At 44.4% G+C, this 22,536-nt stretch overlaps 1 protein-coding gene and 1 pseudogene across 1 annotated transcript; both read right to left on the bottom strand.

Moving 5' to 3' along the window:
- Positions 1-372: 372 nt before the first annotated feature.
- LOC121558396 lies at positions 373-6,834 on the bottom strand (annotated as a pseudogene).
- A 996-nt stretch (positions 6,835-7,830) lies between these two features.
- LOC123485053 lies at positions 7,831-21,272 on the bottom strand. The gene is made up of 2 exons (XM_045215909.1): positions 21,133-21,272; positions 7,831-8,766 (listed from the first exon to the last, which is right to left on the bottom strand). Exons 1-2 carry the CDS (start codon positions 21,270-21,272, stop codon positions 8,001-8,003), a joined length of 906 nt encoding a protein of 301 aa, XP_045071844.1. The 3' UTR covers positions 7,831-8,000.
- Positions 21,273-22,536: the final 1,264 nt, after the last annotated feature.

Consider the following 22,536-nt stretch of genomic DNA (forward strand, 5'->3'; position numbering starts at 1 on the left):
TAACCTGAAAGGCCACTCAGCAAGGAAGAAGCCACTGCTCCAAAACCACCACAAAAAAGCCAGACTACGGTTTGCAATGCACATGGGGACAAAGATCTTACTTTTTGGAGAAATGTCCTCTGGTCTGATGAAACAAAAATAGAACTGTTTGGCCATAATGACCATCATTATGTATGGAGGAAAAAGGGGGTTGCAAGCTGAAGAACACCATCCCAACCGTGAAGCACGGGGGTGGCAGCATCATGCTGTGGGGGTGCTTTGCTGCAGGAGGTACTGGTGCACTTCACAAAATAGCTGGCATCATGAGGAAGGAAAATGATGTGGATATAACTGACCTAAGACAGGGAATGGAATTTTTACTACGATTAAATTTCAGAAATTGTGAAAAACTGGCTTCTTCTGCAAGGTGTGTTCTAAAGTCTTCAGCGGAACTGACGAGTCAAGAAAAACCACTGCAGGAGCCTCAAACACCATCAGAACCTGGAGGTGAGAACCCCAGACAACCAATCAGCCACAACACTGACAAATCAACAACCAATCAGCAAGAACATTTTGTCAATCAGGGGTGGGGCAGATTCCCTTTAAATGTATTCAATTCAGTTAGTAATCCGAATTGGAAATTCCGTTTGCTTCTTGAATTTAAATGGAATGGAACCCAATGACTCACTACTGCAACAGTTGATTTCTACAAAAGGGACTTCTCAGTCAACATAACTACATTAAAATCATAATAAACAATGCATGAATGAAATAAGTAACATTTACTAACGATATGATAAATTTATACAGCGCTTTTCATTACAAGAAGATTCTCAACAACTCAATTTGCCTAAATGATACCTTACATCAAAGCTCCAGGAATTTGCATCAGCAGCCTCAGCCGCTGGCCATGTTTGTTTCTCCCTGTAGCTCAGCCACTTTGACTGTCTAATGATAACACATCTAGAGCAGGGATGAACTTGGCTGGCACCATATTCCCTATTTAGTGCACTACTTTTGAACGGTGCTTAAAAGTGCTCTGGTTAAATGTAGAGCGCTTTATATTGAACAGGGTACCATTTGGGACTTCACTGCTTTTACCTTCAAACAAAGAACTAAACTAAACCTAAGCCACAGAATACCATTAATTTAACCCTCCCGTTGTCCTGGTATTCTGTGCACACCCCGTGTCCTCCAGGTCTAACTGTCCTGCTTTCACTGAAGCCCCAATCGGCACAGGTGGGACAACAGGCACGTGAACAGCCTTTGCAGATGTATTTGTTACACCTGAAGCACACAGTGTGCGTTTTACAGTCCTTCTTGGGCAGGCAGATCTGACACCTCTTCCTCTTACTCGCCGGGGCAGGGACCGGGGCAGGATCCTCGGGTGGATCGCGAGCGGCGAGGGCGGGAACTCTGACTTGTTCTTGCGCACCTTGCTGACCACGGTGAGGTTCCTCCGGAGGAGCCGCTGTCCGAGTTCGTAAGAGGTGAAGAAATTGTTGCACGTCACGTTGTGGCCCCTCAGCCCCTTGGTCAGGTCGAGCACGACCGTCATGCCCTGGTTCTTCTCCAGTCTCCGCCCGCGGGCTTCCCGGTGTATACTTGCATCTTCCAGGCGTAGCTAGATTTGGCGTCGCAGGCAACCCACGTCTTGATGTCGTATTTGGCCAGCTTGCTTGGTATATACTGGTGGAAAGGACACTGACCTGTTGTCGTTTTTTTATTTTGTTGGGGGAAGAAGAAGAATTAGAAGAAGAAATTAGACCAGGTGGTAATTATTATTATTATTACTATAATTATTATTATAACACCGCACGCCAACACAACTACTACCTCTGAACGGAACCAGCTGCTCGTCCACCGTCACCTCGGGCCCCGGGGTGTAGAGGTCTGGACTCACGGTCGTCGAACCGCAGCAGCCTTGAGTAAGTGTGAAGGGCTTTGAGCGGTATGGTGGTACGGAAGATGGCCATTGTGTAGATATCATAAGAAATAAGATATCAAAGATGACAATTTTTTTTGCTATTAGTCTTTAGTCTTGGTCTACCATTTATGATTACAAAAATAAGCTCACTCTTCTGCAGGTCAGAAGTAAACCCCTCTTTTCTAAACTAACCATATCCCTAAAGTTAAAGTTAAACCCATCCCACTAAGCCTAACCTTAATCCCTAAATGTAGCCGTAAACCAGTTTTTGATCCCTATGGATCAGCTGCCTGGATCTGCCTGGTCGAATATATAGTTGCTAAACTAAACATGGGTCCTGTGTGGATCAGTTGGTAGAGCATGGCACGTGCAAAGTATGAAAAATGTACAGCATTTACTCACTACTGTAAGTTGCTCTGGATAAGAGCGTCTGCTAAAATGTCAACACTATCTTTTTTGTGTTGTGTTTTTTAAAGGCGCGTCACGTGGTTAGGAAGTCTCCTGTCCATAGAGCATGTATAGGTGCTGTCACTAAAGCCTTCTTCACTTTGGCAGTTTGAAGTGACTCAAATTCTGTTTTTTTTCTGCATATCTGATTAGACCGCACACTAATCCAATTTGGTCACTTGTATGTTGCTGTTTGGACAGTCAGTATGCCATACGGATTTGAAAACAAAACTGATTTGAGCATTAAGGCCTGCAGTGTGAACAAAGCTTTACAAAACCTCCTTAATCAATCATGGACTGTGTATGGCCATTAGGTCCTGTTAAACACAGTCATTTGCATAGGTGTAATGACCTGCTGCACCTGGTTGTGACTCACAGGTGTAGAAGCTGGGCCTAATAGACCTGACTTGTGTTCAGGACACACCAAATGGAAAATGTTTTGAATGGGGTTAATAAACAAAGACTAGCATTCTCATTGGATAAGATTAGGAAGCACCTCCTCCATTTCCATCTGTTTGGCCCCTGTTATGTTGTGTCTGTTGTGTTTGACCCAGCATTCAGTTCTTGATGGACACAGCATTTCCAGGAGAGAGAAGAGCTCCATCAGTCAAGGTTTGACATTGTTATTTTTCCACTTCCAAATCAGAATTGTTGCTGTAGAATAAGTATTCAGTTCCCTTTTGTTCAGGAATTCTGAATTATTTCATAGCAGAAAAACAAATTCTATGATATAATTTATGCATGTTTTATATGAATATTTACAGGAATTTGTATCTTCAGTTTGTATTGTGGAAACACCTTAAAAGGCTATTTAAATGTATGTGTATATTGTATGATCTGGTGTTGACAGGTAATTTCTCTCTCTCTGTGACAAGTACTGAGGATACGAAGAGGCAGGACGCAGACGCAGGAATTAACAAGGTCAAGATTTACTCAAAAAATGACAAAATTAATGAAAAAATTTAGAGTACATGACACAAAGCAAAACAATCACACACAACACAACGCCAAATATTCCAGGGCTATATAAGGGTGGTGATGAGATGATGAGGTGCAGGTGCGCTGGAGGTGATTAGGGTGCGTTGGGTTCCCATTCCAGTGTAGCGGAGGTGGAGCGCTCAGACCGGTGGCTTAGTAGACTGGCGAATCAGAGCGCCGGAGGGGAGCAACGGGAGGAGACGTGACTCACTCTCTCTCTCTCTCTCTGTGCATGCTGGGAGTTTTTTGGAGTTTGAGTGTTTGGTGTGGAGGGCTTGTCCTAACTTGTTTCTTTCCTTGGTTTTTCCTTTCAATTTCTATTTTCTATGGTGGAGGGTTAATGCACTGTTTGTTTTAGTGGTACCCACTATTTTTCTTTTCATAGAGAGGAAGAGGACAGAGGTTTAGTTTCCTGGGGTTTTGACCGGTGAGGTGTGAGCGATGGCTTCGCAGCCTAGCGCGGAGGAGACGCTGTCGTTACGGCATGGATTCAGGTGTGTTCCTGAGAATGGAATTAAGGTGGAGGAGGTTCTGCTCGCGGTCGGCTAACAGCTGGAGCTGAATTTATACATTCTGCGTCCAGAATGAACAAAGCTGTGGTTGTGTTTATGAAAATAGCAAATTTGGTGGGTAGGCTCATTTCTTGTGGTATATTTGTAAGGGGTGTGTTGGTGCCAATTTCTCCTTTTTCTTCGACTAGGGTGGTAGTTGCAAATTTGCCTCCGTTATTTACGGATGATCAAATCAGGAAGGAGTTGAGTCGTTTTGGTAAGTTTGCTAGTGGTTTTCATGTACTGTCGGCAGGTTTTCAGTCAGATGCCGTCAAGCACATTGTTTCATTCCGTTCATGTTTCTGAACAACATTGAGCAACAGTTAAATGTGCATTTTAAAGTGAGGCATGGGGAGGCGCTTTAGGCAGGTTTTGCCAGCACAAATAGTCTACGGTGCTTTGAGTGTGGGGATTTGGGGCATAAGAGCTTTGCGTGCCCACATAAAGGCCGTAGACAAGGTGAGGGTTAAAGCACCAGTGGGGGAAATTGAGGTCAACGTGCAGGGGGCCATGAGACGCAGGCAGCAGAGGCTGGGCCTAGTCATCCTATAGATGGTGGTGTAGCTAAGGCTGGGCCTAGTCATGCTATAGGTGGTGGTGTAGCTAAGGCTGGGCCTAGTCATGCTATAGGTGGTGGTGTAGGTGAGGCTGGGTCTAGTCATGCTATAGGTGGTGGTGTAGGAGAGGCTGGGCCTAGTCATGCTATAGATGGTGGTGTAGCTAAGGCTGGGCCTAGTCATGCTATAGGTGGTGGTGTAGATGAGGCTGGGTCTAGTCATGTTATGGATGGTGGTGTAGATGAGGCTGGGCCTAGTCATGCTATAGATGGTGGTGTAGCTAAGGCTGGGCCTAGTCATGCTATAGGTGGTGGTGTAGATGAGGCTGGGTCTAGTCATGTTATGGATGGTGGTGTAGATGAAGCTGGGTCTAGTCATGTTATGGATGGTGGTGTAGATGAGGCTGGGTCTAGTCATGTTATGGATGGTGGTGTAGGTGAGGCTGGGCCTAGTCATGCTATAGATGGTGGTGTAGCTAAGGCTGGGCCTAGTCATGCTATAGGTGGTGGTGTAGATGAGGCTGGGTCTAGTCATATTATGGATGGTGGTGTAGATGAGGCTGGGTCTAGTCATGTTATGGATGGTGGTGTAGATGAGGCTGGGTCTAGTCGTGTTATGGATGGTAGTGTAGCTGAGACGGGGTCTAGTCATGTCATGGATGGTGGTGTAGATGAGGCTGGGCTTAGTCAGGTTATGCTAGTGGATGAGGAGAGTATAGTGGGGAAGGGTAAGCGACTAGGGGGGCATAAAAGTCTACCTTCATACACTGTTTAGATGAGAGAAAAACAATTCTGGCACTGGGGCTTTTTGAGCTTTGCTATTGGTCTCTTTCTCTGCTGGCTTTTCTCCCACTTCTTATGGAGACTCTTTGGGTAGGCTCGCTTAATATTAATGGCGCCAGAGATGCGGGAAAGAGGAGTGTGTTGGGTGAATATGTAAAACAAAAAAAAGTACAGGTGTTGTTTCTGCAGGAGACTCATAGCGACGTGGTGAATGAAGTTGATTGGGGGCTCTGGTGGAAAGGGGCAAGTGTGCTGAGCCATGGGACAAATGTTAGTGTAGGGGTGGCAGTCCTTTTTGTACCGGGTCTGTCTGTAAAAATGTGCTCCTCAAAAGAGGTGTGTAGGGGTAGACTGCTTGTAGTAAAAGCAGAAATTAACAACAGGGGATGTCTTTATAAATATGTATGCGCCTAACACAGGGAGAGAGAGGGGGCTTCTATTTGGGTGTCTTAGACAGGAACTCTCACAGATATCGCCTGAGGAGATGCTGGTGGTCGGCGGGGACTGGAACTGTACGATGGATTTTATGAAGGACAGAAATGGGGAGGAGCCTCATTCTGGTTCAGTGGGGGTGTTAAGGGACGTTATTAATCAGTTTGACCTAGTGGATGTTTGGAGAACTAGACATCCCAACACAAGACATGGGTGAAGGTCTTTGGGGCTAGGGTGAGTGCAGCCCGGCTTGATCGATTGTACATGTCTAGGAATCAGAGCAATAGGCTGTTGGGCGCTACTATTCTCCCAGTAGGTTTTTCGGATCATCACATATCCATGGCTCGGCTGTCTATTTCACCAGGGCCTCTGCAGGCATCCTATTGGAAGTTTAATGTAAAGCTCTTACAAGATGCCACTTTTTGCTCAGGTTTCCAGACTTTTTGGGAAAGGTGGGGACAGCGAAGAGAGGAGTATGAGTCTCTCTAAGTCAATGGTGGGATGTGGGAAAAGTCCAAATTCGGCTTTTCTGCCAACAGTATATAGCTCTCATCCTCAGTGGCTAGGAGAGTATTGGGGGAACTCGAGTGTAGTAGTAGTGAGATGGAGGTAGAGCTGGTGGGGCAAGGCAATGTAGGCCTCCAGGCTAATTTAGCTGAACTACGTAGGGATCTGGGCAGTTTTTTCCAGGTCAAAGCAAAGGGAGCACGTGTAAGAGCTAGGTTCTCCATGCTCAAGGTGATGGATGCTCCCAGCTCCTCCTTCTTTGGTTTGGAAAGACAGAGCGGTGAAGCCAAGGGTATGCATTGTCTTCGGCTTTCGGATGGGCGGGTGACCTCTGTGGTGGGGGAGATGCGGGAGCGGACTGTGGAGTTTTATACAGAGTTGTATAGGGCAGATCTGTGTGATCCTATGTGTGCTCAGGTTTTGTTTTCGCCGAACTCCCTAAGCTCTCTCTGGTACAAAGGGATGAAATGGACATTCCCCTGGACTGGACTTCTTTTGCATGTTGCGTGAGTGCATCGGGGTAGGAGAGTTGCAGATGAGCTGCCGGAGGGTGGCTCTGACTCTCCTGCCCAAAAAAGGGGACTGCCGGAGGGTGGCTCTATAGTACATAAGGACCAGACATATTGTGTACCAGGACGCTTAATCACCGACAACTTGTTCTTAATCAGGGACATGTTGGACTTATCAAGAGGTTCTAATGTGAACTTTGGTCTGGTCTCTTTAGATCAAGAGAAGGCTTTTGATAGAGTGGACCATGAGTATCTGTTTAATGTGATGTTTGGGTTTGGGGAATGGTTTTTGGCCTATGTGAAGATGTTGTATGCTGGGGCATCATGTATGGTTAAGGTGGGAGGGGGGCTCAGTAGGCCAGTCTGTGTAAGGTGGGGCATTAGACAAGGATGGCCTCTATCAGGGCAGTTATATAGACAAGTTTATGCGCTGTATCCCGGGTGGCGCCATAACTCTACACAAATGCATTTCATTTCCGCCGGAAGTTGTTTGCACAACGTCTGCCGGTGTAAACACAGCGATGTCGACGCTAGCTTGGGAACACAGTTCAAGTTACTTGCTGAATTTTTGGCAACAAAGAACTGCGAAATCACAACTGTGGCAAACGGAGATAGGGTAGATTACCATATTGCCTGCAATGGTCCAAAAGGCTACTACATGCAGATACAAATTGGGATGCACTGCACAGGGCTTCAGCACTCCAAGTTGGTGATCTGGAACAAAACTGAGCACCTAGAAATCGAAGTACCCTACGACCAAGGCTTTGTCCAGGGGCATATCATAAGGCTGCGCACATTCTACTTTGCCCATATGCTCCCGAAAATTGTTGATGATTTTGTTGAGGGAAGGTTACAGTTCTGCAGTAAATATCTCAGCATTTTTAAAACCAAATAAACTGCCTTATTTAGGTCATGCCCACAGGAGCCAACAGATGTCCATTGTTTACATGATCTCTTTATGCTGTGCAATATATCAGTGTGCCTACTGTTTGAGTGAAAATAAAGTTTGATGTAATTTCAATCCTTAGAGTGCTACAATTTATTTTAACACAGTTCATAATTCATAGTAAGCCAATACTGTACATAAATAACACTGGATTAATTAATTGTTTTGAGGAAACTAAACAAATGGCTTCAACAAGAAAGATTGCGTGTTTAATCTTAACAGGTATTAAAAAGTAAAATACAAAAGCAGCCCACACAATTACATCACTATGAAAATATTCATATATAATATTAAAAAATACAATGCACGCAGTATTTGTTGTGTTTATCTGTATTTAATGAACAACATGGCTGGGTGTTGGTAGACAGGGACACAGGGCAAGATTCTAAACCTCACTGATCAGGGGACTCTTCAGGTTAACTAGGCCAGCACAGATGGTTAAGATGTTGTCCAGTTTCGGTGCCATGCTGATGGGAACATTCTGGGATAAAATCTTAAACACCTTCAGTCTCTGGATTGCTCTTTCCACATGTATGCGGACATTGGCTACTCGCCTGGTGCGTGTCGTCTCCTCATTGGTCAACTGATTGCGCCTGTAGGTGAAAGCAGGGATGTTCAAACTGACCCTTCTCTCATCAAGCAAGTCTTGAATGGTGAACCCACGGTCCGCCATGACCTCATCACCAGCCCTCAGATAGTCTAGGAACCCACTGTCCATGGTGATAAACTTATCGCTGCTTCTGCCAGCATAGGCATCAGATAAAAACATGATTAGCCCATTAGGGGCCACAGCGACGAGATATTTCACAGTTTTGCGTGATTTATACTGGCTGAAAGTGTCACTCCTTGAGTCGTGGTTTGTGGCTCTCTGCATGGCACTTTCGGCACAGTCAATGATGCAGGTGGTTCGAGGGTAGTTCCTCTGAAACGACAAGGGCATGGTGGCACGAATGGTCTCTCTTGGAAGCCAGGGGATCAGGACTTTGAACTGTTCACCCATCACGTCAATCCAGTGACTAATCACAATGCTTGCCATGGATGTAGACACATTGAAGCGGTGAGCAATATCTCCTAATATTAGGTTTAGTTTTAGTTTCATCAACGTCATAAGTATTTGGTCAACAACAGGAAGGGTAATTGATGGCTTACTGAAAGGCAACAACACCGTCACCAGGGTGAAGAATTGAACCATAGGCACTCCTGTATACAGCCGGGACCTAGCATCATCAATGACCGTGGTGCTGGTCACAGTAGGACCCATTTCTGCCTCACACTGTGTGGCCTTGTCTACTTTAACAGACTGTGTTGTTGAACAGTAAATGTGATCAATATGTGACGGATCCTCCCATTGGGTCTGGGCATCTCGAAATTTTGGTGTAGCAGGCTCGGCCTCACAGACAGGCTGACAGGTTTCTGGAGCATCTAAAAAGGGGAAGAGAAAACATGGATGGAGCAAAATTAATGCAGGCATAAAGTCCTCTCACTACAAACATCACAATGGAAAAATGTGTACTACAACATTGCACACACACAATCATCATCACAACAGCCTGCCACCTTGCATTGTATTTATGATGTAGACTAAGGCACACGCAGGCAGGCACACACACACACACACACACACACACAATTAATGATGTAGCTATCGTGGGCATTGTTTGTCCCATCTCCAAAACAATCAACTGCCTTAGCAAAATACCGGTAGCAATGTTAATGTATGACAACTTCTTCATAATTAACAGTATTGTCAGCTTCATAGCTAAAGTTGCTGAACTTACCCTCAGATTCAAGTCTGCGTTTCTTTAATAGGGGGGAGGCAGTGGTCCGTTGGGTGAGTTGACACCTCTTTGGCTGGGGAGGGCGATTGTATCCCAACCACAACTCTGGGAAAGGATTATCCTTTGTAGGTTTTTGGTCAACAAAGTGATAGGAACAAACAAAAACGTTGAGGGGTGGTTTCTTTAGATTCAATGCCTTCAGCCAGGTCCTTGATTCCGAGTCGGTATCAGGCTTGCGAAAAAATGTAAACAATGGAGCGCATGGACATTGCCTCTTTGTAGCTGGTTTGTGGTCATTGCACTCTCTATCTAACCACTCGTTCAGGTGCTTTCTCAAGTTTTTGCAACCAGCTACCGCACACGTCGTTCCCGAACCACTTTTCTTCATGTTGTAATTGTAATTTTTATATCCTCTTTGCCACTGCGATATCAGTGCTTTGTCGGCACAACGGAGCTAGCTAGCAAAACAAACCCAGCCCGGCAGAACGGAAGTGGATTGCATCGACGGGAGGAGTTCAGGAAGTAGAGCGGAAACGGCTCAAAAACTTGTCTATACACTAGCCATTGAGCCTTTTTTGGGCCTGCTATGCAGGAGACTGCAGGGAGTGTGCTGGACAGGCATAGCAGTGTCAGCGTATGCAGATGACGTTTCTGTGATGGTCAGGGATGGTCAGGATATGCAGGCACTAGAGAATAGTCTGAAGGTGTACGAGGGAGCTTCGTCAGCTAAGGTAAACTGGGGCAAGAGCAAAGCTCTGTTATGTGAGGGATAGGGCCCCTCCTCTGCTTCCAGGGGGTTTGCAGTGGGCTTTTGAAGGGCTTAACATTTTGGGGGTGTACCTGGGCTCTGAGAGGTGGGTCAGGAGGAACTGGGAGGGGCTGTCACAGGCAGTGGTATCAAGACTGGCCAGGTGGAGGTGGCTCCTGTCCCAAGTGTCATATAGAGGGAGGGTGCTGATAATTAACAACCATTTTTACTCTGCGGTGCTGAGAGCCTGGCAGCTACTAAGGCCCACACGAGAAGGGGGTGTGGAGCCTGGGCTGTGGGTGTGGGAGGAGCCTATCTTCCACAACCCAGCCATCCTTTTGAGATCTGTTCAGTCGGCCACCCTGAAAAGGCGAATGATGGCAGCGGGATTAATAAGGCTGGGTGACCTGCGACTGCTGGGAGAGGAGGGGTGGAAAACCCCAGAAGTCCTAGCACAACAAACAGGACTAACATCTCTTAGGCTGCTGGAGAGATTCCTGGGGGAAGTCCAGGAGGCACTGTCTGAGCCGGTAAAGGGGGTGTTTGAGCGGCCAAAGGGGGAGGGGCCACCAATGTTTCCACCACTGCACGTGACGGCAGAGACTGGGGATTGGCAAGGGGGTCTGGAGGACTTGTTAGATTTTAACACTCCGAGCCTGGGGGAGTTTGAAGGGGTAGGAGGTAAAGCCCTCTACAACCTCTGTATTAAGGTAAAGAACATCAGAAGCCTAACAGGAGTGAAGGCACATCAGTGTCAGGGAGTATGTGGTGCGGAGAGTATGGTGGGTTTTAGATGGAGGGGGCTCTACAAACTCCCAGTACCAAAGAGGTCAGGGGACCTCCAGTGGAGGGTTTTACATGGAGCCCTGGCCAACAACAGCTGGTTGGCACGGGCTGTGTCATGAGTGAAACTGTGATTCATGTGTTTTCTTTGTGCGCCAGGTTAATGCCTTTAATGTCTCTGTTGGAATGTCTGTGTGAGAGGTTGGGAGTTTACTGTCGGGATGTTTATAATGGTGTACAGGTATTCAAATAAGGAAAAGGCTTAATGTGTGTTGTTGAATTTTCTGTTTGCTCAGGCAAAGTTAGCTATTTGGATAACAAGGAGGAACAGGGTCAAAGGTGGAGGGATAACATACCCTTTACTATTATTTAATGGGATGGTCTCTGCGCGCCTTAAGGTAGAATTTGGTTTCTATAAAATTATAAAAAGTGTGGAGATGTTTCAAGAGAAATGGTGTGTTGGGGGGGCTGTCTGTATAGCTGGGGAAGATGGTCTGGATATACGGTTGTAGAAGTGGTGAGGTTTGGGTTATTGTGATGTGTGGTGTTGTTTTTGTATCGTGGGGTATAGGGAAAGATCAGTATGCAGTACAGGTGATATTGGTAATTTTTTATTTTTATTTTAGGGGGTGGGGGGGGTGAGGTTTTAATGAAATAAGGATTTATCATTAAAGAACGACAAAGTCAAAAAGTAAATTCTCTCTCTCTCTCTCTCTCTCTCTCTCTCTCTCTCTCTCTCTCTCTCTCTCTCTCAGCTTCCATCACACATCATAACTACACCAAGTGAAGAGATGAATACTTCAACTCCAGCTACCAACTCTTCCCTTCATGAACATCCATTGAATGTATTTTTTTCCGAAATCAAATCAATCAGCACTGCTTCCCTTGCAATCAACATCATCCTGGGTCTTCCCACCAACGTCTACATCCTGTGGCTGATACTGACCGGAGTTGGAGGGACGATGGCCTCAGAGATCTTCTTTCTCAACCTGGCCGTGTCTGAAGTCTTCTTCTGCCTGTCGAATATTTTGTATTTTGTCCGGCTCCACGACCCCTCATTCGCTGTCTATCATATCCTGTTATTTTCGTATGGTTTTCTCTTCACCGGTCGTCCCCTGTTCCAGTGCTGTATCTGTATAGAGCGATACCTGGCGGTGGTCCACCCTGTGGTCTTCCTGAAGTACAAACCCCTGAGATACAGGGTGTTGTGTTGTAGTGTTGTCTGGCTGATGGTGCTTGGGTCCTGTCTGTTCTTTATGCTGATGAATGAAAGATCTGTTGTACTGTATGTTTACTGGGGTGAGTTTCTGATGTTGTTTTTGTTTAAGCTATTCTGCTGCCTCTCAGTTCTCAGGGATCTGAAACGTCCAGGGCCAGGGGAAGGGGAGAGGGAGGGGAGAAATAACATGAAGATGAGGGCGTTTAAGATCATTTTGATTATCACGGTGGCTATGTTGGTGAATTATCTTCCTTATGAGGTATTTACACCATTAAATGGTTATTTGACTGGAAGAGAGTTTTGGATAGCCTATAACATTTGTATGACCATCAGTGTGATTACTGGTTTGGTGCAGCCCCTCCTCTACCTCCACAGGGCTGGGAAACTTCCCTGTATCAGAGCTCTCTAAGAGATAATACAGGCTAGATAATAGGCTTTATGTAGTCCAGTAGGTCTACCACCTGATTCTAGGGGTGAATTGTTTAATTGATGTGTATATACTGTAGATATGCATAGTGTATTTGTTGATGTGTTCATGCAGGGCTCCTCTGCAAAAGAGACAGTGGTCTCAGCATGACTCCCTGCTTAAATAAAGGTTAAATGAATGACATATTGTATTTAAAATATATACATTTACATTTCAACTAATTACAACCCGTTTGTAGCTGACATAAAATGTTTGATTACATATTAGTTTTATATCGGTGATGATGTGTGTGGAAAAATATGGATATTTCAATCCCTTCCCACTAAAGTGGAAGAATACCTTTTAAAAGTTATTTCTAGAAATATAACTATAGATAACTTTAATATCTTTATTTAATAGTTAAATGGGGCGATAATACCCACATTGTACAAGGTTTTTAAAGTGTGTATATTACATGTTTACTTTGTGTTTTTCTGAACTACATATGTATTCTTCTGTTTGTAATTGTATTTATTACGAATCCCCATTAGCTGCTGACAAGGCAACAGACACTCTTCATGGGATCCAGCAACATTAAGGCAGTTTTATACAATAAAAAATCTGACATTACATTTAATAACACTTTTCACTTATACGTGTGTCTTTTCACAGTCCTCGCTGTTCCATAAGGTATATTTTTATCAGTTTTTTTTAAACTGATTTTACTGCTAGTATCAGATACCTGAAGTGGAATAGAGTTCCATGTAGGCATAGCTACAGTATACAGTGCCTTGCGAAAGTATTCATCCCCCTTGCCATTTTTCCTATTTTGTTGCATTACAACCTTTAATTTAAATGGATTTTTATTTGGATTTCATGTAAGGGACATACACAAAATAGTCCAAATTGGTGAAGTGAAATGAAAAAAAAACTAAAATAAATCTAAAAAATGAATAACGGAAAAGAGTGTGTGCATATCTATTCACCCCCTTTGCAATGAAGCCCCTAAATAAGACCTGGTGCAACCAATTTCCTTCAGAAGTCACATAATTAGTTAAATAAAGTCCACCTGTGTGCAACATAAGTGTCACATGATCTGTCAATTGATCTCAGTAAATATACTCGCCTGTGCTGTAGCACCAATTCGAACTGCTGTCGGACTCACAAATTTGCTGTTCATTGGACCTTATGATCACTCAACTGCACAGACTGTTCCTTTACACGGTACCCACATCCTGTTTATCTGTTTAGCCTCAGCCCAAACTTTTATCGCCATTACCAGTTATTGTCTTAGCTTTCTAGAATAACACCTGTGATTGCTTTATGCCTCTCTCCCATGTCAATATGCCTTGCCTATTGCTGTTCCAGTTAGTTCTTATTATACAATTTCATTGTAGAGCCCCCAGTCCTGCTCAAACTGCCTCAGATAGCTCCTTTGTCCCACCCCCATACAAGCGGAGACCGGCTCAATCGGTGCCTCCAGTGATGCGCTCTCTTTCATTGTTACGAAACGCTTAAGTTTACCTCCACTGTACTCATATCCTTCCATATCCTTGTCTGTACATAATGCCCTGAATCTATTCTACATCTCCTGGAAATCTGCCCCTTTTATTCTCTGTACCCAACACACTAGGAGACCAGTTCCTTTAGCCTTTAGCCGTATCCTTATTCTAGTCCTCCTCTGTTCCTCTGGTGATGTAGAGGTTAACCCAGGACCTGTAGCCCCCAGTATCACTCCTACTCACCAGGCGCTATCATTTGTTGAATCATGTAACCGTAAAAGCCTTGGTTTTTTGCATGTTAACATCAGAAGCCTCCCTAATTTTTAGTTATTCACTGCGTTAGCACACTCCGCCAACCCTGATGTTCTAGCAGTGTCTGAATCCTGGCTTAGGAAGACCACCAAAAACTCTGAAATGTCCATCCCCAAATACAGCATTTGCGATCTACTGTAGAGATAGGCTGCAGAGCTCTATCATACTATCTAGGTCTGTGCCCAAGCAGTTTGAGCTTCTACTTCTAAAAATCCACCTTTCCAGAAATAAGTCTGGACACCATATGTGAATTGATTGCCCCCCATCTATCCTCAGAGTTCGTATTGCTTGGTGACCTAAACTGGGAAATGCTTTACACCCCGACCGTCCTTCAATCTAAACTAGATGCCCTCAATCTCACACATATTATCAAGGAACCTACCAGGTACAACCCTAAATCCGTAAACATGGGCACCCTCATAGATATCATCCTGACTAATGTACCCTCTAAATACACCTCCGCTGTATTCAACCAGGATCTCAGCGATCACTGCCTCATTGTATGCGTCCGTAATGGGTCCGCGGTCAAACAACCACCACTCATCACTGTCAAACGCTCCCTAAAACACTTCAGCGAGCAGGCCTTTCTAATTGACCAGGCCCGGGTATCCTGGATGGATATTGACCTCATTCCGTCAGTAGAGGATGCCTGGTTGTTCTTTAAAAGTACTTTCCTCTCCATCTTAAATAAGCATGCCCCGTTCAAAAAATTCAGAACAAAGAACAGATATAGCCCCTGGTTCACCCCAGACTTGACTGCCCTTGACCAGCACAAAAACATCCTGTGGCGTACTGCATTAGCATCGAACAGCCCCCGCGATATGCAACTTTCCAGGGAAGTCAGGAACCAATTTACACAATCAGTTAGGAAAGCAAAGGCTAGCTTTTTCAAACAGAAATTTGCATCCTGTAGCACTAACTCTAAAACGTTTTGGGACACTGTAAAGTCCATGAAGAATAAGAGCACCTCCTCCCAGCTGCCCACTGCACTGAGGCTAGGAAACACTGTCACCACCGATAAATCTACGATAATCGAGAAATTCAAAAAGCATTTTGCTACGGCTGGCCATGCTTTCCACCTGGCTTCCGCTACCCCAGCCACCAGCTCTGTCCCCTCCACTGCAACTTGCCCATGCGCCCCGTGCTTCTCCTTCAACCAAATTCAGATAGCTGATGTTCTGAAAGAGCTGCAAAATCTGGACCCCTACAACTCAGCTTGGCTAGACAATCTGGATCCTTCCTTTCTAAAGTTAGCCGCCAAAATTGTAGCAACCCCTATTACTAGCCTGTTCAGCCTCTCTTTCGTATCATCTGAGATCCCCAGAGATTGGAAAGCTGCCGCGGTCATCCCCCTCTTCAAAGGTGGTGACACTCTAGATCCAAACTGTTACAGACCTATATCCATCCTGTCCTTCCTTTCGAAAGTATTTGAAAGCCAAGTTAACAAACCGATCACTGTCCATTTCGAATCCCACTGTACCTTCTCCGCTATGCAATCCTGTTTCTGAGCTGGTCATGGGTGCACCTCAGCCACGCTAAAGGTCTAAACGATGATATAACCGCGATCAAAAAAAGACAGTACTGTGCAGCCGTCTTCATCGACCTGGCCAAGGCTTTCGACTTTGTCAATCACCGCATTCTTATTGGCAGACTAAATAGCCTTGGTATCTCAAATGACTGCCTAGCCTGGTTCACCAACTACTTCTCAGATAGAGTTCAATGTGTCAAATCGGATGATCTGTTGTCTGGACCTCTGGCAGTCTCTATGGGGGTGCCACAGGGTTCAATTCTCGGGCCGACTCTATTCTCTGTGTATATCAATGATGTCGCTCTTGCCGCTGGTGACTCAGATCCATCTCTACGCAGACGACACTAGTTTGTATACATTTTGCCCTTCATTGGACACTGTATTAACAAACCTCCAAACGAGCTTCAATGGCATACAACACTCATTCCGTAGCCTCCAACTGCTTTTAAAACGCTAGTAAAACTAAATGCATGCTCTTCAATCGAACGCTGCTTGCACCTGCCTGCCCGACTAGAATCACTACTCTCGGCGGGTCTGACTTAGAATATGTGGACAACTACAAATACCTAGGTGTCTGGATAGACCGTGAACTCTCCTTCCAGACTCACATTAAGCATCTTCAATCCAAAGTTAAATCTAGAATCTGCTTCCTATTTCGCAAAAAAAGCCTCCTTCACTCATGCTGCTAAACATGCCCTTGTAAAACTGACTATCCTACCGATCCTTGACTTCGGCGATGTCATTTACAAAATAGCCTCCAACACTCTACTCAGCAAATTGGATGTAGTCTGTCACAGTGCCATCCGTTTTGTCACCAAAGCCCCATATACTACCCACCATTGTGACCTGTACGCTCTCGTTGGCTGACCCTCACTACATATTCGTCGCCATTCCCACTGGCTTCAGGTCATCTATAAATCACTGCTAGGCAAATCCCTGCCTTATCTTAGCTCATTGGTCACCATAGCAACACCCACCCGTAGTATGCGCTCCAGCAGGTATATGTCACTGGTCATCCCCAAAGCCAACAACTCCTTTTGCCGCCATTTCTTCCAGTTCTCTGCTGCTAATGACTGGAACGAACTGCAAAAATCTCTGAAGCTGGAGACTCTTATCTACCTCACTAACTTTAAGCATCAGTGGTCAGAGCAGCTTACCGATTACTGCACCTGTACACAGCCCATCTGCAATTAGCCCACCCAACTACCTCATCCCCATATTGTTATTTATTTTGCTCCTTTGTACCCCAGTATCTCTAATTGCACATCATCTTCTGCACATCTATCATGCCAGTGTTAATACTAAATTGTAATTATTTTGCACTATTATTTTGCACCTATGTATTGCCTTACCTCCATAACTTACTACACTTGCACACAGTGTATATGGATTTTTCTATTGTGTTTTTAACTGTACGTTTTGTTTATCCCATATGTACCCAGTACCTTGCCATCTGTGTTGTTGTTGTTTTTTATCGCACTGCTTTGCTTTATCTTGGCCAGGTCGCAGTTGTAAATGAGAACTTGTTCTCAACTGGCTTACCTGGTTAAATAAAGGTGAAATAAAAAATTAATAAAAATAAAAGTATCTTTCGAAAAACCGGAGCTTGTGAATTCAGAATATACTTTATTATAACGCAACAAAGCCGAGCTGCTCCATGGAGCATCTCATTGCCCTGACTCGAAGCTCTCCTTTTATACAGACACAAATGCATAGTCATGCTTATACAACATACATAGTTACTCCTTTCTATGTGAATGATTATCATCTTTCAGTATCACACGTTGTTTACTTACGAGGGCTACGTTTGTTTCTCTAGTTAGGGCCTCTGTCTCTCATCTCATTATATTGGTGGCGTGACCCAGACATTCTCTCAAAAATAAAGAACAATCACACTCTGTATTGACTATAATCACTATCCAGGCATGCATCTGGAGTACATTTACATTTTAGCAGACGCTCTTATCCAGAGCGACTTACAGTTAGTGAATACATATTTTTTTTATACTGGCCCCCCGTGGGAATCGAACCCACAACCCTGGTGTTGCAAACGCCATGCTCTATCAACTGAGCTACATCCCTGCCGGCCATTCCCTCCCCTACCCTGGACATCTCTGGGCCAATTGTGCGCCGCCCATGAGTCTCCCGGTTGCCTGCGACAGAGCCTGGATTCGAACCAGGATCTCTAGTGGCACAGTTAGCACTGCGATGCAGTGCCTTAGACCACTGCGCCACTCAGGACACACCAAGTATCAATCATGTTTATTCTGTTTTTCCCTTATAATTTCATAACATATGTACTAGAAAATCATCCATGTATTCCCCCCTTTGGGACTTTCTATGTCCCAACGAATAAAACAAAGTTAACATAAAATGAGTGTAAGCATCTGCATATACTTATTCTTAGCCTTGCCATCTGTGGTTACATTTTATAAGAATATATATTCAGACCAATGTATCTTCCTCATTGTCTTACCCATCACGATGAGGACGAGGAGCCCAGTCAGGTACTGGGTACAAGTCCGGAAGGTTTCCCTCTAAACTAACCTTCAATTGTTGCTGTTGAGCTTTGTAACCATGACAGGCCCATCCACCCAGAGGGACAACACCATACAGACATCCAGGATTCCCAAATGGGCAGTCCATTGGTCCTCCTTTAATATTACAGGGCTTTCCAAATTCATTAACATACTGTCCTGGAGCTCCCTGAACAGGGTGTATTTCTTTGGTTGACTTATTAACAATTGTCTGTACAGTCGTTTGCTTTACCGTGGTTTAGATCAAAAGTGATTTCAACAAAGGCAGTACACAACAAAAGACCATTCCCATTACTACAAGTGCTATTCCTATCATGATCGCCATTTTTGTAGACATTTCTCCCCACTTTCCCAAAGTTAAGTCTTTCCAATCCCAAGTGTGAGCGTCATGCCCAGCATTGTCCTTAACTTCTTTTCGTAGTCCTTTGAGCTTATTCATTGCTTCAGTGAATGAACCATCCAGGGCAGTATTATTGGGAATGAAGGTACAACATTCATCCCCAAACATAACACAAACTCCACCTTTTTCTGCCAACAGACAGTTTAAAGCCTGCCTATTCTGCCATGTCATTCTACTTGTAGCCTGTACTTGCTCTCCCAGAGCTGTTAACGCAGAGTCTGTGTAAATAATAAACCTCTGTTGATTATAGTAAATATAATTGATCCATTCTAGATTTTGTTGGGTGATATCCAGACAAATATTGATTAAAATCCTTCTTTAATTTCATCCCTTGCCTTATATTCATTTTGAATTCCTCTAGGCTGACCTATTGCATCTAAATATACATTGGGGTCCTGTTCATACGCTCTTTATACCCTTTTATTATTATTGTGTGTGTCCTGATTGGTTGTCTTTACTAACTCCCACTCTGATATAACTACTTCCTGAAGCACATATTCCCATCCATTTCTTAGGCAAAGTGGCTCTAATTCTTTGTTCTCCACATATCCAGAAGAAGTCTGCCACTGCCACCGATTGCTCCTCATAAGGAGAGATTAGTGGGAGTGATAGTGCCTGCTTCTCGCATTCCCCGGGATCACCAGGGCCCCCATCGGTAGCTGTAACTCCAATGCTTGACCCTGCCACCTGATAGGTTGCTCTTCGAGGGGTGTCTGCGTTCCAAGAGATATCGTTATCTAAATGCCATGTGGTCTCACACTTTCCCATACATTTTCCCAAATCATGTTCCCCGTTTGTTTTGTTGTAGCATTCATACTTCTGCTCATAATCTATTAGATATTTCTCTAGTGTTTTCATTTTTCTTGGTTCTATTCTGACATCACATTTTTTACACCACTCCTCCCATCCTGCTTGATTATAGTATTTGTGGTGGTCAGGACTTCCTAAGAAAGATACGCATTCTGCAGGGCATCTTTTGAGGTGACAGAATTTTCGTTTTAAGTCAACACTGTCCCTGTGGCTATGTGGACTTGGTATTACTATCAGTTCCTTTAATGGGGAGGGGGCGCATACTAGACAATTTGTTTTCTTATTAATTACTTTAGCTGAATACTGTGCCCATCTGTAACAATCATTTTGTAATGCTCCTTCCCATATTCTATTTAGTTTTGTTGGTGTTTTTATTGTTTCCGGTATTGCTACTGGGGCTGAGCTAGATAGTTTTTTCCTGATTCCTCCAATTAGTCAAAGACTCCCATACATTTAGAAAGAACCCAGTTGATTTTGTTGTTTCTAGTTCTGTCATTATTGGTTTAGTTGTTACAACAATTGACGGTCCTTGGGTGATTCCCATAGTTGCATTAGCTGTCCCTATCTCTCCTTCCTGTCTAGATTGATGCGTGGGAATAGGAGTAATATCAATCGTTGTTATATTGTTCCCTTCTGATCATTTAGTGCTGACTATTTCCAAAACATATTTTGCATCATTCTCTTGTGTCAATTCCTCTAAGGTAATTTCCCAAGTAATGTTTCCCTTGTCAGATTCTATTTTACAGCCATATTCATCCCACATTGCTTCTCCTATTGTTTGATTATTAGCCCAGCCACAGAGTGATAATTCTGGCAGAGGTTTGATCCTCCGTATTGGAAAGGATCTTTTTTAGTTTCTGTAGCTGTCATTTCTTGGGCTGGAATAAAAATACTAGTTTGAGCTGTTTCCAATGGTACCTGCTTTTTTATTCAATTTTTTATTCTAGCTTCAGGGGCCAATTCCTTAAGTACTGGTGAGATCATAAGATGTTTGGCTTGTGTTATATCCATTATTTTTGCATATCTATTCCCTACAAGTTTTCCATTTGTATTTATTTTTGGCTTAACTTTTACACAATTAATTTTTTGACATTATATTTTAAACTAGTGCATATCCTTCTATCTGACATCTGCCTAGTCTAGGCCAGCCTGTGTATAATATTTGTTGTCTGTTCACAGCAGATACTCTTCCTGGTTCAGTAAGGCTATGTCAAAAAAATTGTATAGTTATGGGCAGACTCACTACCATCTTTCCTAGGTTAACTGCTATTAGAATTAGAGCCATTCCATAGCTCTTCAGTTGAGGGGGACAATAAGAGGGCAGAGAAGACAAATCTTTGGGAAGTCACCTTCCTCAATGGCAGGGGAGTCACTTTCTTCAATGGCAGGAAAGTAATTCTCCCCTCCATCTCCTGTTGTCCCTCCATTGCCTGGGTTATTGCCTGAGCTTCAGGCATCTGCCATAGCAGGTATCTGATTAGCAGTATTCCCCACATCATCAGGCCCCATCTCCTGACTCTCCAGATTTTCAGGAGGGAGTGCCTGCTGACCTTCGATGTTGGTGCTGAGGCTTGTGCTTGCTTCTTCTTCTTCTTGGACTCCGCCTGGTGCCTCGACATCCTCAGCTTCCTCATTGCTCGCCGGTGGCAGGCCGGCTCCCTTCGAGACCCTGGTACAGTGATTCAGATGGTACCATGTTGTACTTCCTTCCACCTGTATCGACGTGGGCGTTGCTCGGATCACTGTGTATGGGGTTTCTCTCTTGAGCTCATTCCACTTTCTGCAGAACACTCGGATGTAGACTTGGTCTCCTGGGATCACCGTTCCTGGCTCTTCTGGTCTAGGTTCCTGTTGTCGCCTTTTTTTCCTGTAGATAGATTACTATACAATATGTATAGCAGTTAGTTGTCTTACGTATGCTTTAAGTTCCATCTCGAATTGTTCCAATGAGTGTCCTTTTTAGGGCCCTCTCAGAACTGGCACTGGCATGGGTCGACCTGTAAGCATTTCATGCGGGGTTAGATGCGTATTTCTGTTAGTTTGCATCCACCCAATTGAGCTGGTACAGATTTGATTCCATTTAGCCTTGAGGGTTCCATGTATTCTCTTTGTGATCTTATCCCACAGTCCATGACTAGGAGTTGGAATGGTCCCTCTGGGACTGGTATGTGACGTATTGGCATGTTTTTCCTTTTCATATATTGTTCTGTGCCTCACATCTTTTTAATGCCTCATCTACTGTTGCCTGTAGATATATCTACTGTTGCCCATGGGTTCACATGACCTTGGAATTGTTTCTGATTTTGTTGCCAGCCACCAGTTTGTTTCCAATTACTTTGGTTTCTGTTCCCTGTTGTTGCCAGGGGTTTGTGGGGCAGTTTCATCTGGTATGCCCTGGCTGTTGGCATCCCCAGCAGGTTCCAGGTGGCTCTTGTGGGCCCCGGTTTTCTCCTTTTTGATTGTTTTGCAGAGTTTTTTGTTGTCTATTGTTATTATTCCATTGCTGGGGTTGTTGTGCATACACATTCACTAATGGTACTGTGGGTTGCACTTGGGCCTGTGGCGTGGGAAGCAGTTGTTGCCCTCCGGAGGAGACTGCAGCCACCATTCCTGTCTCAGCCATAGGTTACTGGAGCCTGAATTTTCTTCTTCCCTCTGCTTGTCAGTTCTTCCAGTTGGAGTTGAGTCAGCTTTCTTTGAATGTCTCACGCCTGTTCTGTGAGTCTCTGTTCATCCTTTCTGTGTTTTTCTACTGCATGTATCACATAGTCACAGAATTCTTTGTGTGACTTTGAGGTTAGTCCTACCAAATCCACCAGCCTGCTTTTCACTGGCTGGGGCATGGCCTCTATCACTGAGTTTCGGAACAGAGTTGTCATCAGTGGGTCCCCTTCTGGG

This window comes from Coregonus clupeaformis, unplaced genomic scaffold (assembly GCF_020615455.1).
Source record: "Coregonus clupeaformis isolate EN_2021a unplaced genomic scaffold, ASM2061545v1 scaf0550, whole genome shotgun sequence".
NCBI classification, from domain to species: Eukaryota; Metazoa; Chordata; class Actinopteri; order Salmoniformes; family Salmonidae; genus Coregonus; species Coregonus clupeaformis.